Source organism: Actinia tenebrosa, unplaced genomic scaffold (assembly GCF_029948245.1).
Source record: "Actinia tenebrosa isolate PJP-AT-01 unplaced genomic scaffold, QUT_ActTen_1.0 PGA_scaffold2__45_contigs__length_23673736, whole genome shotgun sequence".
NCBI lineage: Eukaryota > Metazoa > Cnidaria > Anthozoa > Actiniaria > Actiniidae > Actinia > Actinia tenebrosa.
Genome location: NW_028292579.1, coordinates 8,498,184 through 8,516,132, shown reverse-complemented (window position 1 = coordinate 8,516,132; position 17,949 = coordinate 8,498,184). Strand labels below are relative to the sequence as shown.

At 37.4% G+C, this 17,949-nt stretch overlaps 1 protein-coding gene across 1 annotated transcript; it reads right to left on the bottom strand.

The window, feature by feature from the left end:
• Positions 1-253: 253 nt before the first annotated feature.
• Positions 254-7,420, bottom strand: LOC116288433 (protein mono-ADP-ribosyltransferase PARP15). The gene is made up of 5 exons (XM_089034446.1): positions 6,251-7,420; positions 5,309-5,530; positions 4,072-5,145; positions 3,123-3,360; positions 254-674 (listed from the first exon to the last, which is right to left on the bottom strand). The coding sequence occupies exons 1-5, from the start codon at positions 7,403-7,405 to the stop codon at positions 388-390; spliced, it is 2,976 nt and encodes a 991-aa protein (XP_088890572.1). The 5' UTR covers positions 7,406-7,420; the 3' UTR covers positions 254-387.
• Positions 7,421-17,949: the final 10,529 nt, after the last annotated feature.

Genomic DNA, 17,949 nt, shown 5'->3' with positions numbered 1-17,949 from the left:
ATGAACCAGTTCGATTTTGTATATTTAATTAAGCCTTAATAGACGTCACACTCATTAGCATATTGGAAGTATAAACCTTCATAACTTAGAAACGCATCACTCAAATCAAGAAATATTTTACCATTCAACTATCTACTTCATGTAGAATCAGTTCTGAAAGTATTGTCGAAGGGTTTCATTTGCACTTTAAAATGGTTGGCACGTAGAATGGCCGTATTGTCTTTAAACAACAAAGCAATTCAACCCGGGGGGGGGGGGGGGGCATACTTGCCATACTTAGCACCATAAGTGTAAGCACCATAATAGTTATTTTTATCGAATCATTTATTATCTAGCTATATAATCTATACGCTAGCAAATATTTCCCACTGCCATAATCTTGCGAAATTATTTAAACGTGATGAGATAATCGGGATAGTTCTGAGTGTCATGGAATACAACGAAGATTGACGGGTCTGACGTACTGTTGACTACGGTGTCGTAAGTTATCGTAGGATTGTTTTGGTTCTTCGCCGGTGGTGTAATCATGTTACTTTGTCCAACTGTGTAGTCCCCTACCAGCACACTTGCCATATACATATAGCGGTTTCCTGCGGGATCTGGCGGAGAATAAGTTGAACTCGCCGAGTACGAAGCATCCCGAGCAAAATAGACCCCTTTTCCAAACGCCGTAGCTATAAGAAAAAAATACATTAACGACATCACAAATTACATAAGTAAAATCACAGGAAGGTCATAGCATGGGAAAATTACTAGGGGAGTGCAACTCGATCTATTTCACTGGTCCATCAGATTGCTAGCACTCACGCGCTGATTGGTTGGTGGCTGTTACGTCGTCTTCGTAAGATGCTGAAAGGTTTTTTCGGCGCCTTGATTCTAATCAATGAATTTCAGCCTGCTAAATTCTGTTTTTATGGACAAATTTACGAAAAAAATGAAAATTCTTTCGAAAACATATGGATTCAAAAATAAGACTGTATTATACAAGGCCATGCTCCGAACTCGTAGTGATCTTAATAACTGACATCAAACCTTCAAATTAGCTTGAATACTTCCCAAGACAACTAACTCTAAATCCAAGACTTAAATTGCTCTGTTTTACGAGAAAACCGACGCCAAAGAACTCCAAGATTAACGAGGCAGTGTTTAAAAAAATTCATATTCATAAGATTTGAATAGTTTTTCATTTGTCGCTCCTTTCTTTCAAACCGTCGGACTCCGATTCCACAATACTGTAGATTTCTTGAACTGAGATTTCCGAGTGAAAAACCAAAAGACGAACTGTAGAAAACTGCTGATTCTCTAATTTGTAAGAAATGAAGTATCAAATCCAGTAAGTATTTATCACTGTTACAATAATTACTTCACAAACACACGAAAGAAAATTGTTAGCACAGCTCATTGTACATTCTTGGACAACAGCTCTGCATATCTACGGCTATGCTCCTCTTCAGATCTTTCATTCAGTATGTCGTAGACGGCTTTAGAAAAGGAGTTTTAAATATGACCAATGCTTAAACATGGAATTTCAACCTCAATGAACCATTTTAGTTAAAAAAAAAACCAGTCCTGGGGAGTCCTGGGTTTGTAAAAAAAAAAACGGTGTTTGCTATACCATCTTAAGCCTGGTTCATACTACCGTCATAAGCCTCGTAAATAGGAATCGCAATCTCAATTGCAGCAAGAACCTTACCATCTAGCGCGAATAAAAATAACGCAAGCAGAATTATATCCTCGCTTCGACGGTTGATCCAGGCATTCTTTTGTATTTTTCCGCGATGTCGCTATGCTTTCTGCTTCGTTAGCCTGGGCATACACTCTGTCATTGATCAAATACTGTATTCCGATTCTGATTCTTTGATTCATGTGCATGATTATAAGTATAACAATCGAAATTGGAATTGTATGAAAAAAACAAACCCTTCTGTTCCTTTACTTTCCGATTTTTAGTTCACACTTGCCATTACGATTACGATGCTAGTGTGAACCAGGCTTTAATTTGCGTATTTTTATACGTACATTTTTTATATAGTTTACATTTTATCAGAAAAGTCTGGTCTTCACTCTTGCGACATAGTCGGTGAAATCCACTCATCATAAAGCCACGTCTACACGATCAATCTTTATGTGGTAATTTTTAATTGCTCGTGTAGATAACGAAAATTGCGCGTTTTTTATGTGGCAACTATAGTTGTTGGAAAGCTGGCGTCCTAGTTCTTTATGTGGCAAAAAAAAAAAAAAAAAAAAAAATGCAACACACCGAAACTTGTCCGTGTGGACGAGAAGACACATAAATGTGGCAATGATTTTGACGTTATCTGCGCATTTAATTAAACATGGCGGCTTCAATAGAGAGAAAAAACATGATATTATTAAAAATAAAAAAAAAGACGAGAATAAAAGAACGGGAAAATAGACTTGAAACTACTGACTAGAAAAAGTATTGAAAGCCATCACGATCTGTTTCCACCAACTCTTTTACTAGATTATCAGCAAATCCTTGAGCCTCTCTATGTAATTGGGTTTTCCAGGGTTTTGCCCACATTTTCTATGTATTTTTTTGGTCTTTTCAATTTGATATGTCATTAATAAAGTTGCTATTGCAGCAGCATTTCTAGTTCTTTTCTTTATTGGTGCCATCTTGTTTTGTCCCCTAGCCTTTATTTCATCTCCTTTTTATTATTACTGACGCAAATTGACGACAAATACTTGCCGATCGTCGACACAAGCAAATATAAGTTGCCACATAAAGTTGTCACATAAAAATTGCTCGTGTAGACCGGGTTTTAAACATAAGCAAAAGTTAAGCAAAACGAAAACTCCCGATATCCTCCCGATTTGACTTCTGATGCGCTCCCGACTCACCATCTACATCGAGGGATTCCCGCGGATGTCAAAAGCAAAACATCTAGAAAACGTCCGCTTGGGAGAAATTCAAGGCGAAGAACAACAGCAATAACTATTTCTCTTGTAGTCAAAGATGAATCAAATGTAATCGTCAAGAATTCAGGAGTTTTTCGGGTAACAACCGTATATTTTTACTTTCTAGAAAAACCCTGCTAAAACTAATAACTAACAATAATAATGATGCTTAGTATGTACTTGAAAATAATTATACTTACCCACAGTAGCATTAGAAACGTCTTCAGCAACCCCTCGGATAACAATGCGGTTGATTCTCTGGTCTATCCGTATCTTGGTGTGGTGTGTTATCTCCATTTTCATTACCCTGCTTCTTTGTGAATCTGACAGTTTACCAATAGCCTTGTGTTCAATCTCTTTGGTTTTAGAGTTTTCTGTTATCAGGTTGAGGATGTCTGTTTCTGCTTTCTTCAAGTTTTTATCGGATGCAGCATAGATCTTTTCATTTTTACAAAGTAAGAAAGAATAAATATTTGACAAGTTTGAAAACTGTAAATTCCATCAAAACTATTATCTGACGTTTCTAGATATATAGAAAGTGGAGAGCGTTTGCTTTTTTTTTTAAATAAAAACGGTTAGCGTTTTCGATCATTCGAGTGTGGGCGCAAGGCCAAAACTTTCATCAAAAATTATGTTTTTTCAAACGAAAACGCAATAGATTGGGCGGGGCCTAAGACAAGGTAATAATGACTAGTGGTAACTTGTTGGTGTGTTAATTATAGATACAACAAATGACTATAAAGGAAGCTTAAACATTGTATAAAAAAGGGTTTATAATGGTGCCGTTTATAATTGAAAATTAGAAGAAGAGTATAATTCATGCTTGATAATGCGCGGACTAGAAAATACCACAAAGAAACAGAGAGAACAAAAGACATGGAAGCTGAAGCGCTCATTCGGCATCAAATAGAGATTTTTAGTTCCCTATTCCATATGGAATGAATGAACGGTTCGCTTTTGATTGTCTTCTTTTCTCTTTGTGGAGACGATGTTTTGTCATACTGCTTCCCTTTGGCCATACTTTAAACCCTGTTTCATTTACCCCGACAAAGGACTAGTTACGTGTAAAACTGTTAAAACTTCAGAATAGATGTATTCCTATTGCCTTTGTCAGAGATATATGTTAAAGCTGAGCAATTATGTACGTACTTGGAGCCACATCTTGTCTTCAGGGTGGAATGACAAATCCTCTGCGTTTCCTGCAATTTTAGGAATAGACTCATTTGGCCCAGTAACAGCTTCACCAAAGCCAAACATTCCCTTAACTCCAGGCTTAAATCCTTTCCAGAGTGTCGCCAACATCGACGATTGTGATTCAGACACTTCTTCGATGGCATTGTCGAAAACCTGGAGTATACGTTCTTGAAAGATGACAATGCGTATGTGACTAACTGACGTTGGGTTTTGCTGTGAAAACTTTCCAATAGCGGTCAAAAGGCCCTTAGCTGCATCCTTTGGGCTTATTCCTCCCATTCCAGTTCCTATGGCAGGGACGGCAATGGACGTAATCCCCATATCATCAGCTTTGAGAAAGCACTTAACCATAACGTCTGTGATTCCTTTTGAAACAAAGGAAGTAGACACTAATGCCAGATGAAATATATTCTTCGTAGGAAGATTGCCGGCTGAAGTCGAGACAACAGATCCTGGTTTTTGAAGACCTAGTTTATTACATTCTTTTTGTATAGAGGGACCACCCGCTTTGGCAATAGCGGCTCCCACTCCTCCTCCAAAAGATACGTTAAGACTTGGGTTTGATACTGTCACTATAGCATCTGTTGTTTCTTTAGTGATATCTCCGGATACGATTTCCAAACGAACAGAGCCAATGTATGAAGAACCTTTGACGTCTTCTTCCGAGATGGCAACAAAACTTTCAATAGGCTCTCTGGAAGTTAAGCTCTTGCCAAACTCTCCGTTATCTTCACTTTCTGGGACGTAGCTTCGTCGCTTGCCCTTTGCCACCTTGGGTTTCCTGCTTTTAAGTTCGTCCTGGAAGGCTTGTATAGTAGGCTGATCTTTATGGAAAAGCACTAAATGAATTTCATTCAAAGGGCTTTGAGGATTTTTACTCTTAAAAGCGTCTGCTTCTTCGAAAAAAGCTCTGGCAACAACGTCTCTAGGAAAGCCAAGTTTTCCTGTTCCAATGGCTGGAAATGCGATGCTGGAAAATCCCCTCTCGTCCGCTTCTTTAAAACAGGATTGGATCAGAGAACGCAGGATCTGAATAACCGAGGAAAAGGAAAAGGCATGATCATATAATTAATTATAAAACAACAACAACATAATTTCTGGTCCTCAATTTATTAATAACCTTTGATCTCTCACTATCAAACATTTACTCTGGTCACGAATTCCTTTTAGATTATAATTTTATAGTACATACCGGTTCCCCTTGTCCATTTTGCCAATCCCCTGCAACTACGTGGAATACATTTTTGCATCCAAGATTGAACCCATCTGTAACGATCCCTTGACCAGCTGACAAAGACCCATTGGAATTACATTCTTGCTGTAATTGTGGACCTGCAGCATCACTGAGGGCTCTAGCGCAAGGGTTTCTGCTCAGATCAAGGTCCGAAGCCACTGTGTTAACTACGGCATGGGCCTGAAGCATTATAAAGAAAATACATAAATAACGATCCTTCTTCTACAAGTAAAAGCGTGCAAATAACCTAGCACAAAATTTTCAGATTATTTCGCCAAATCATTAATAAACAACACCTTGACCTCATCATATTTTTTTCGAGAAGGAGTATTGCTACCAGATAGCTAAGTTGCATCACTAAAATGTATAACGGCTTTATACGTTCAAGCTACAGCCAGAACAACCCTCGTTGTCTTAGATATAAAAGACAAGTATGTGCCGCCTTTGCTCCGCCTTTGCTCTGCACTCGGTAAGTAAAATGGAAATCTCGTTACATTTCGAGTCGTTCAACATGGAGGGTGACAAGTTTAACGGATGTCCTTTGCACTGAACAAGGTTCAATCGCGGAAAAAAAATTATTAGTATCATTAAAAATGTTAGTTTTTCAGACTGCTAAAGTTTAGGATTCAAAAGTGGATAATAACGATGAGGTTAATGAGAAGATAACAGACAATCTAATTCAAATTGGAGTCAGTTTACACGAGTATTTTTCCATTGAAGAGTATCCCAATTTTTTTAGCCGTTATAGGTAAGGGCAATGCGCCAGTTATTTGAAATCGATAATTTGTATTCATTCGCAATTGCACTAAATTGCAGCTTTTCAGTTAAAATTTATTTGGAGTAATTGCAAAGTGATTGAAGAGCTGAATAAACGTTGAGCAATTGATCACATTTATTTACTTCTTCTTTTGCAAGATCGCCAACAACGACCAAAATTTTCATCCCTTGTGCTGTCGTAAGAGAATTTAGGTCGTCGTAAACCCCTGCACTTTCTAATTCTATGGATGTAGCGGCAGGCTCATCTCTAATAGGCTCATTCATTCGTTCTTTTCCTTTTGTGCGCCCTCTTCCCCTTCCGTTTCCTTTTGCTCCTTCCCCAGTTTTTGCTTCAGCCTTAGGAGTTGCACCATCTTTAAAGGAATGTTCTTTACCAAATCTCGATTTCATCTCATCGTGAAAGGCTTTAATGACGGAATCATTCATGTCGACGAAGTGAATCTCAGACAACCTTGAAAGAGATTTTTCTTCTGAGTATTCGAGTGCACTTTCTATCAATGTTTTGGCACAAACTTCAACAGGACATCCAGAGATGCCTGCGCTTATTGCTGGAATAGCAATACTTGAAAACATTTCCGCTTTTTCCAATGAATTGTACACGGTCTGGCCAAGTATAAGGGCTTTTTTTCCTTTATTATCGTGAGTTCTCGTATTGTAGTATCCCATATTTGAATCCCATCTAGGTCCCACAGCATGCACAAGACATTTGCAAGGCAAATTCCCGGGTTTGGACACAAAAACCTCTCCATCTAATAGAATGCCATTTCGCAAAACATATTCATCGCACTCATCCTGGATTTCTTGCCCACCTTTAACTAGAATACTCTTTGCAAGTTCATCGATGTGCTTTAGACTTTCGTTGGCAGCATTTACCATGACATCGACTTTGTGTTCGGTTAGATCTCCCTTGTACAGTAAGATTTTCTTTCCCTCAGGTGTATCGAAGCTACAAACAAGTTTGGAAAAGTTTTTGTTTCCATAAATATTTTTAGAAAAACCTTGTTTAGTATCAGTTGTCGTACATCGTTCTATTATGCAGTTATGCTCATTTTCAACAACTGATAAATGAGTGATCCCCTTTCTTTCGCTAAAAAACCTTTTCATTCCTGGTTTGTCCAGATCTACTTTACGATTCTTGATCTCATCGATTAGCTTTTGAATGTTTGGAACAGCCTTATGGATCCCATCTCTGGTACCAGACACTACAAGTACACTCATTCCGTCCTCTTCCTCAGTTTTATTGATCTTCACGGACTGGTTAGATAACGACTTTTCCATGCTTTGAATGGCATCTATTTTGTATTTAAAAAAAACCCTGAGACGACCAATTTCAGCATCAATGACTTTATCTAGAATAATGTTATCTTCAAAAAAATCATCTACTTTTTCTTTAGCTCTGTCGAAATCTTCCTTGATACCAGCTATCCACAATGTACTTGCTGCTGGTTCTTCCCTTATTCGTAACACCATCGACTGTTGGATGCATGGAATGCTTCAGCTTTTTCCATTTCTCAGAATGAATGAGTTGCTTTTGATGATAATTTAGAGGGATGCTTTGTTCTGATGTCAAATCTTTGATGAGATTAACCGCCTTTTTTGCATCTCTTCGATCAACCGCGGTCACCACAAGCTGATTGTCAGAATTCGAAACCCAATTTACAACGGCATCGATGTGTTCTTTTTTAAACTTTGTTGCCATGTATGTTTTTCCTGCTCGAGAAACAACAATACCAGCTATGGATTTAGGTAGTTCAACAACCGCTTCCTTTGCTTTGGAAAGAGTTTGCCAGACGGCAAGGTTTCCTTCTCTCACCACGGTTTCTGGTCCCCTGAAGTTAATGGTTCCGTCCTTCTTCGAAAATTTCACTTCAAGATCTTTAAACCTTGCTTGTAGATCTTCAACAAATCCACTGGAATTCAACAACTCGAGTTGTGCTTCTGTAACAGCAATGCTTTTAGTCGTTTTGTTTTTCTCGAATTCTATTTTACTTTGTATTTCAGTATTTAAATCGTTCAAATGTTCTGCTAACTCAGATACGTCGACCTGCTTACCTGTGAGTGTAAATGAATGTTCTTTTTCCTTGCATATTACATCCAATCGTGTTTTAAAAGATGCACATTTTTCTTTTGCCTTTTTATATGTATCCTTCCAGGCTTCTTGTGAAACGGTGATCTTTTCTTTTACAATCTGGTTGATGTAGGCAACAAAAACTTCACAGGAATTCTCCCATGTCTTCTTGTCCATCTTGGGGTCTGCACAACCCAAAACAATCTCCCCTGAACCTTCCTGCCACGTGTACTTTGCTTGACGTTCCTGCAGAAGCTGGTCGAATTCTTGTTTCGAATACTCGCATTTGTTAATGAATGCCATCGCCTCTGGATCTACTTTCTTAACTATTTCCTTTTTTCCTCCTCCAGGGTCGGCTGATGACTCACCAAGAAAGGGATAAAATGAAACCACTTTCAGCTTTGCGCCATTTATCTTGTGATTACCTTGAACAACGGTGTTTACAACTGGAACGAGTTAAAATACAAAAATAACTAATAATGTGAGAAACTGCAAAATCTGGTGTTCCCCTTTACACAAGAGTGCCTTTAAAGTGCCAAATAAACTCTTGAGGCTTCCTAAATTGAATAGTTAAATAACAAAATATCTTCATATAATTTGACTGATGCACCTTGGAGATATTATACCCTTAATGTCTGGTCGCGAGGGAAATAGTTTTGTTTTTCCGAGAGTTAATTTCCCGAGGGACCAGACATTAAGTGTTTTGTCATATAGCAATAATTGAGAAATATTAAGAAGTCAGTTTACGAAATAAGAACTTTATTTAGCAAGCTAAATGCATGAAAACTGACCATGATTTTAAATATACAACTCACATACGGTCTTGTGTTTCTCTACCAAAAAGCGAGGAGAGTAGCAACATCATTTTTAGTCCCTTTTTTGTATTTTCCGTATCCTTTTTCACAAATAAAAGTTTGTAATAATCGGTAGAAACACTGGAAAATCTCTATTGTTTCGCTTCGAGCTCCATTTGTACTGAAAATTCAAGCAAAGTATCTGCTCCCGCTCTGTTGATTTTCCCGTTCTGATCACGTGCACTTGTTATTTTCACGATTACTGTCACGTGCAACTTATTTCCCGGTCGGGATACATTTAAATTTAACTAGTGTTACGTGGTCATCTTTCAACCAATGAGAGTGTTCGTTATATCGGAAAATTTCGTAGCTCAATAGCAATAAGGGTTATACTCCCAATATGTTAATGTATGGTGAAAAACCTTCTATTTAATTTGGTCAAAAAGAGAAAAGGAAAAGGTTGGGATTGGATTGGATTGGATGCATTGTGTTTTTCATGTAAAAAATACGAAAGTACCCTTATTTCAAATATTCAACAATTATTCGCCGAAGGCGAAGTGAATATCGGGGAATAAAAACCGAAACGAAGTTGAGGTTATTTTCCCCGATATTCACTGAGCCTGAGGTGAAAAATTGTTTTAGTATAAATACACAGGTGATTCTTTCAAAAAAAGAGGAAAAATAAGATAAAACACACATCTAAAATTATGAAACAGCAAAAATGCGGCTGGCCGCCATTTTGGAATATCACTGGAGTTGATTATCGTGTGAAGTATTTTTAATGCTTTATGGCGGACGTCCTGGATTTACGGTTTCAAAGGTCCTCTCAAACAATTGAAACCACTATAAGGCTCATATAGCACTGCTATTGGTAAGCTCAATCGATTTTCGTGATCTACTGCAATTTTCATACTTTTGCGAACTCTCAAATACCGAACGAAGTAGGACGACAGACGCCGACCTAAATCCGAGTAGATTTCACAACGGGTACATCATCATCATCATCATCATCATCATCATCATCAGCAGCAGCATCATCATCATCATCATCATCATCATCATCTTTATTTGTACACAAGGAACAATACTGAACAATAGACGTGTTCAGTTTACAAAACTTTAAATGAAATATGTAATATACATCAGAAAAAATCTGTTAACATTTGGTCAGCTACGATTTCAAGCTCACGCCCCCTCATGTGAGCCCATACAAGTTATGTCTCAAAAACACGGTTTTTTGATCTTTTCTCAAAAAAATGACTATCTAGGCAAAAAACAGAAGTGGATTCAGTTAATTCAACTATTCACGGACTGTATTATATGGTTTAGATTGAATTCTATTATAAAAAAACCACCGTACTTTTTGAGTGGAATGTACGCTATTGGACGTATTTTACAAGAGAGAATGCATGACATAACCGGGGTCAAGCTAGAAAATCGTCTCTCCTTGATATAAAACAGAACCCGTCAAAAAAACAGAAGTGGATTTGAAAACCCCGGGCTTTCCTGAATATTTTGGTATATAATTCATAGGAATTTATTACAATTTAGAACCATATTTTTGCTGATTTTATCAAGCTCATACTATCTTTTGACCTATACATTCGCCTCTTATGGTTTCTTAGGTTTCGTAGCCTCGAAAACACGCTAACTACTAGTTAGCAAAAGAACAGAAATTTACGGGTCATTTCGGATGTTTTATCATGCAGTTTACTTGTGCTATATAACTTTACTTTTAAGAACAACCTTTTGCTTTGGAAAGAGAGGAAAAAGACCGAAAAGAGCAAATAATCCAAATGTATGGGCATTTTTTTCCAATGACTAATAATATCAAATATATATCTATATGTACAGTACACAATATTTAAAAATTATCTACAATTAGGTAAGCTTCTATAGATAAAACACTTTTAAAACCTTCAGTTCTCATTCTAGGTATTATGAAAGAATGACTCCTATTTCTTAAAACCCGATTCCTGGTAGGGGCCAAGAGGTGATAATGAGGATTGTCAGGAGACTTAATTTTTTCCCAAAGTTTGTAATCCTTTTCAGTGGGTGGCGGTAAAAAGCTGAAACGGAAACAGCGGAAAGCTGAAAGAGCTGAAGGAGCTGAAAAGTGCAGAAATGTCATAAATTCAACCTATTTCTGTGCTTGAATTACTTTCATCACTCTTGTTATCACGAAAGAGCTGTAAGAGCTTTGCTTTTTTCCTTTATATACTTTGCAGAGGAAAGTCAAAACAAAAAAAAAACAAAAAAAAAATCAAAAACAAAAAACAAAAAAAAAACAAAACAAAAAACAAAACAAAACAAAAAACAACAACAGCAATAAATCTAGCTCAGTCCGAGAAGCGCTTGACAACTGTCTTCGCAGTAGGCGAGCGACGTTAAGTTGACCAATGAGCAGCCGGTTGCTAAGAAAAGGTGCTTGGTCTTCCAGAAAAGTAACTTGATCAACGTCGCAATATAAAGTTGGACTTCTTAGTGGGTGTTCAGTATCAAAGAAATATTTTCAAAGCTGACCATTCACCGAGCGGTCCGGCAATGAAGCTCTTCATTCTAGCCAGGATCAAAATCTGAGCAGCACGATAGAAGGCTTAACAAGAAATCTCTGTGCATGGACTTTATTTAATTTTATTTATATTCTAATACTATGTAGAAATTTTATTTTTCGTTAAAAAGAATGCGTGACATTGACCTTGCTAGTCGGTCCATTGCCTGGTATCTCTGCAGTTAACATATTTTTCTTTTTTTTTTTCTTTTGGTTTAGTTTGACATTATTTATATTATATCATCTTTCATAATATTTGTCTACTGATTATTATCTATGATAATAAGAAGTTCTGCACTTTTCTGCACTTTTCAGCTATTTCAGCTCCTTCAGCTGTTTCCGTTTCAGCTTTTTACCCGGCGACCCCCTTTTCAGTTAAGATACTCAAAATAGAATAGCGTTCTTTAGTATATCCCAGTTTAAAAGCTCTATCAAAAAATTGTCAATACGACTCAATCAATCAATCAATCAATAAACTTTATTTAAAGAGGGTAAACACGTAACAGTACTAAAAACTGACAAACCTGTGGCCCTCTATAAAAGAAAAATCAATATCTAACACACTCTCTCTCACACACACACTCTTACTCTAACTCACTCTCTATATATTAAACATTTATTTACATATATATATATCTAACCTGTTTTATGAAAAGGTAACCCCCCACCCCCCTAACATGAGCTTGGTTAGGTGGTCAGGATTTCACACTAGAATGCTTTCCAAGTGAAAGGTCAATTCCTGTTTTGGCGCCTTGTGCACACCCCTAGCTCCGCCCTACCTTCCCTCCCCCCCACCCCCCCACCCTCCACCCTTGGTGCCAAAATGTCAGCCATCTATGTAGCACTAATGGGTCTCTCACCTTAATGATCTTGTCACTTTTTCAGGTGCGCATGCACTGACTGAGTGTTGGGCCTGGGAAAACAAAAACAAAAATCAAAAACAAAACAAAGCCTTAAGCCAAGCTTGGCGCTGAGAGTGGAACGCTTTGCAGAGGCAGTGGGGAAGTGTTGACGTCAGAACTAGGCTTGGCTGATCTGATTCTATGCCTTTGAAGAGTACAATATTTCGTCAATCAAATGGCATAGCATGCAAATGCTTGGAGACCAACAACCAAACCAGAATACTTAAAAAGCTGCAACCCACATAAAGGAACCAATTATTGTTTTGGCCAGCCATGCATGGCCCAATTGGCTTATTCATGCAAATTTACTGATAGAAAATCATCTATTCTGGGTAAAAAATGAAGAAATCAAACATGGATTTCAAAAAGGGCAGCTCTAGAGGAAACCCCTTCAGCCTTAACTGCACTCGAATGCCTCAAAGTAGGTTTGGAATTCTAAAATCAAACCGAATTCCTGACACCCTAGGCTCTTTCGGGCAAGTCCTGGACCAAGAGTGAAGAGTAAGTTCTGGGGGGGATGGGCATCCCAGCAAAGTGACCTTCTTAAAAAACAGGTTAGATATATATATATATATATATAAAAGTATTCTAAAATAGTAATAGAATCTAAATCTTAAAAATTGAAACCTAATAAAATTGAAACCTAATAAAATGCAAAACCCACACCAATACAAGGCTCAACCTGTGAACAAAGCGATCCGGCGCGATCTGTGACTTTAGCGCCGGATCCCTCCGTCCACAAGCCAAGCCCCACACCAGTGTGAGTTTCGCACTTGGTCTATACTAATCGTTAATAAGTTAATTATGAATGGAAAATTAGGTCTGTTTTCTGTTTCTTCATTAAACTGTTAAAAAGGCTCTTCTTAAAGGATTTAATACTACTGGATTCCTTTAAACTCTTATGGAGACAATTCCAATCCTGAATAACGACTAAGATATTCGTTATAGGAAGACCAACCCGAAACCTCTATATAGCGTAAGTAAAATTTGAAAGAACTAGTGAGATCGGACGTCATAACACGCGATTATGATGAAGTATTTGTTTTCGTTTAGAGAGCAATTTTAGCCTTGCAGAGTGTTCAACACTAAAATGCTTCGTACCATTGTTATTATATATTAATATATTATTATATATATTATTATAATTAATATTTCAGAACTATATATTCACAAAAGTCATTGCTCATTTAGTTTCACTCTGTATCTAGTCTTAAAAGGAACATTTTGAAGGTAATCGACTTGTGCGGTTTCGTGAAAACGTATAATGCATAAGGCAGGGTAAACAGGTAAGGTAGCGGTCAACCGTGAGAGGGTCCAGCCACCTTAAAGAGAAGATCTACGTAATCTACTGAGAGCCTGAGAACCCATAATATCTACAAATGAATTAATTGATAAACCTTATGTCTTCGCAATTTTTCCTGATTCTAAGTGTTATTTATTTCTCTTCATGAACAAAATATTTGCAATATATTGCAATATATTGGCAATAATTGATGAATGTGTAGCTATATGGGTCCAATATTCAAAACAAACTCGACTAGAGGTAACAATAATACCCGTCAGGGTTAACTAATATATGGAAGTTCACTTCGCTGACTACTATTGTGTTTCTTCACAAAATTAAACGTACACTTCCTCAAGAAATCGCAGAAATTTTATGTAAAATCCAAGTTATTTATCCACAAGATTCTGAAACTTGGGAGTTTCCATAACTTCTTTCTTTGCATAACTATCCGGAACTACTCAAACTCCGCCATATTTATTCTCGAAGTTCCGGAAAGCTCGGGGATATTCAAAAACGGTAGTTTGGTATTATATTTTTGAGTTCGCATGTTTATAAAAATTGTAGTAAACATTTTTAGGCACTTATTAACTCGACGAAAATCAATTGAGATTATCAACTAGTGCTTTTGAATCCATAAATCAAAACTCCCTCGGCGTCGATCGTATTCTGATTTGTACTAATATTATTATACCTTTCTTTTTTTCTTTTCTTTTTTTTCTTTTTTTGCATCTTGCTCGTCGATATTTACAAACAACCGCTCTTGCTTTCAGGTAAAAAGGTTGCTAATTTTTCTATACAATTTCCAAATGTCACTTGATGTAAAGTAATGTGATCCTAAGGAAAATTTACAATATTTGCAATTAACGGGGCACTTTTGGATGTCCGAGTAATTAAAGTATTTGAAGACAATATGACTCACATATGATTATGAAAACCAGATCTGTAAACATTTTAGCCTGGGAACCACTTGCAGTTGAAAAATTTTGGTTCAAAACCAGAAAGAACAATAAGGTTGAGTAAACGACGTCATTTACTCACAGTTAAGATGCTGAATAAAATTGATAATTTTTATCCGACACATTTTACTGTGAAGAAAATATGTTGCTTGGCTACTATTAGGCTATATAGATACGTTTAACTAAGTTTAAAGTCATTTCCAATTTTTATCCATTTTCATCTAAGTGCGCATTAAAAAAAACATAATCATGAACGTGCGCACATAGAAATAGCAACAACAACACCAACCTGGTGGTTCTTTAAAAAAAACCAGAGCTCTTGTGTCGTCTGAATCCATTTCTACTTTTTCCACTTCACCGCCACCATTCCTTGGATTGTCAAAGTAATAGAACACGGTGTCCCTGGTAGTCTTTGGAGCGAGTCCTGTCACCTCGATACAGTCACATATGTTAGAATGAGCGATCTTGAGGTGGCTGCCGTCAAGTGCTGTCGTGCTACACTTCTTCTGGACTTTGAATATATCTGTATGAGACAAATACGGCGATGAATACCAAAGTCAAGAAATAAGTAAAAATGGTTAAAGATTAGTTTTTGATTACGCCGCAAAATTAGGTTTAAGAGTCCATAGATAACCACTGCCTGCGGCTGAAAGCCTGGCCATTATTCTTTATGATCGAATTTTTACATTTTCTGTAAAGGAAACAAAAAACACTGGATCGTTGAATGGATAATGGATGGGTGCTCACTTGCCCATTGAGTTCCCCTGAGGCCATTAATAATGGATTGATGGATTAGGAATCCGACAAATGAAGCTTATAACAATTCGAAAATACAAAACTAATATAAATTTAGGCACTGCCTAAAAGCGGAGCTGCCAATAGGCACAGGGAGCCCAATTTAGATAAAACTGAAAGATGATAATAATATCGAATATTTGAGATGAAGATAATGTCCCCCATAATGAAAACCGCGAAGTGAAAAAATGAAATAGAAATGCTCTACATCGTTTTCTTCGCACGAGTTTTCGACCTTAGTAGAGTGCAAACAATTGCCCTATTTCACTATGACGTCACATCAAAACAATCTATTGATTAAAAGCAAAGGATCATGGTCGTCGGAGGGGGTCAAATCAATTCAAATTCACCGAAAATTGTTCTAAAAAGCGTATCAATCCACGAAGAGAAGTAGAATAGCAAGCAAACGCTCAGAATATTTTTTAGTACATATTAACACATATTATATCTGAAAATAACTACATTTAATCCAAGAAAATGTCAAGTTTAGTGAAATTTAACTTGGATGTCTTTCATTAAAACCCAAATTTCGGAGATATCCTAGCTTTTTATGGACTAATCAACACGGGCTTAAGGCAGACTTGAAAACTAAAGAAAAGGTGAGCAAAATATAAGCTTACTTTTATTTGTTTTACATAACAATGTTTGGTTATCCATATGAAGAATTTTATGTTTTTATAATAATTGCATTTTTACCGCAATGAAATTAAGAGCGAATGTCTGTAAAAATCAAACATACGGCGGAAAGGCTCAAATTTTCGAATTCGCTCTACTTTTGATTTTTAGTAGTGTATGATGAAGTACGAAACGCTGTGTGGTTAGTTTTGAAAAATACCTTTTAGCTTTCGAGAAAAGGGAAAAATCTGTTTGAGCTCCAGGGACGATTTTCGCTGCCAAAAGATGGCTGAAAATTGCTTACATTCGCTTGGTCCGTGTATCAAAACTATTGATCCAAAGAGCCTTCTAATACTTTCTGCCAAAAGTACTTCTCTTATTTGATCAACTAGGAGTATTTTCATAAAAATCGAACAACTCAGAATTATTTAACACAGTAAAAAGCAAAGAGCACTGAGTTACAATGCTTGTCAGTGCATCTCGAAAACTGCGAGTTTCCCTATGTGCCATCCTTCCAAATCTTATGAGATTACAGTCAACATCTATTGGGAAACTGTTCTTTTGAAAAATGCATTTTTTATTTTGGGGAAATAATTGTGCGCTTTTTGCGAGAGCTTTTATTTTGACTCATTAAAGTAGTATAGGGAATGGGGGTTCCAGCGCAATCTCGACACGGGCAAGACCCGCGTCAAAAATCCACCTACGGACGACCCCCACTCCAAGTGTGGTTGAGGGCAACAGCGCACTTAAATATGTTAGTCTATATATGGAGTGCGAAGAATGTAAGAGAACTTTTAAGAAAGAAGCGGATTTGAAAAAGCATTTGAAAATGAAGACGAAGTGTATGAGCAGTTATGATTGTGGATGTGGTAAGAAGTTTGAGACTAAGGTTAAATTGTTTTGGCATTGTCAGGACTGTGAGTACGACTACGACGACCTAAAAAGTGCTTGGTATTAGGTATAAAATATTTCCTATTATATAGATGGAATCCCAAAGCAACTTCAGCACGGTGTCAATACCCGGTAACGGTGAGATTGACGTTAGACAGTTTTGGCGTCAGTCAGAAAGGAAGGTTAAAAGGACTCTCCGAAAAGGTATAGAAGAATTAGGAGCCCTGAAAGCGAGCATAATGGTAGAAGTAAGTTTGTCAAAAGACGAGGTAATGACGACAGCAATGTTGCGATCAAAGTCGTTAGTGATATTAGAATCCACGAATCTGGATAGGTCACTCAGTGAAGCCTTAGAAGCAATAATGGAGTCGCTGTCTAACTACACGAAAGAAGGATCGGGTTGGACAGTAGAGGAGGTTGAAGGAATAGAGATAAGTATGGCCAGGTACGTACCCATACGAGGGGGGAGTTACGTACCGCTACCAACGTGGGTAGAAAGGAAGAAGGCTATTGTAAACGTGAAGAATGAAGACAATCGATGCTTTATGTGGGCAATCAGGTCTGCACTGTATCCAGCAGAGAAGGATCCCTGTAGGACAAGTAAGTATCCCACAGACGATTTAGAGTGGGATGGTGTGGAATTTCCCATGCAGTTGATAGACATCCCCATATTTGAGGAAATAAACGATCTAGCAATTAACGTTTACGGAGTCAGAGAGCAGACGATAGTACCGTTAGTTCTGTCAAAAAGTAAAGGAGAGCGCGTACATTTATTCTACCACGGCGGACACTACTCATGGGTTAAACACATTAGCAGACTATTCTACAGACATACTAAGCACAAAGGCAAAAAGTACTTCTGCGACTGCTGCTTGCTGTCATTTACATCCTTAAATGCCCTAAAGAAACACGATGAGATCTGCCGCGGAGTCGAAGAAGTGGCGCAACGGATCCAGATGCCCACC

Excerpts from the sequence above, each read along its gene's own strand:
- LOC116288433 (XM_089034446.1), bottom strand. The coding sequence starts at position 7,405 with ATGGAAAAGTCGTTATCTAACCAGTCCGTGAAGATCAATAAAACTGAG. Across the intron at positions 5,146-5,308 it reads AAAATGGACAAGGGGAACCG|ATCCTGCGTTCTCTGATCCA; the intron begins GTATGTACTATA and ends TCGGTTATTCAG. Across the intron at positions 3,361-4,071 it reads AAGACAAGATGTGGCTCCAA|ATCTATGCTGCATCCGATAA; the intron begins GTACGTACATAA and ends AAAAATGAAAAG.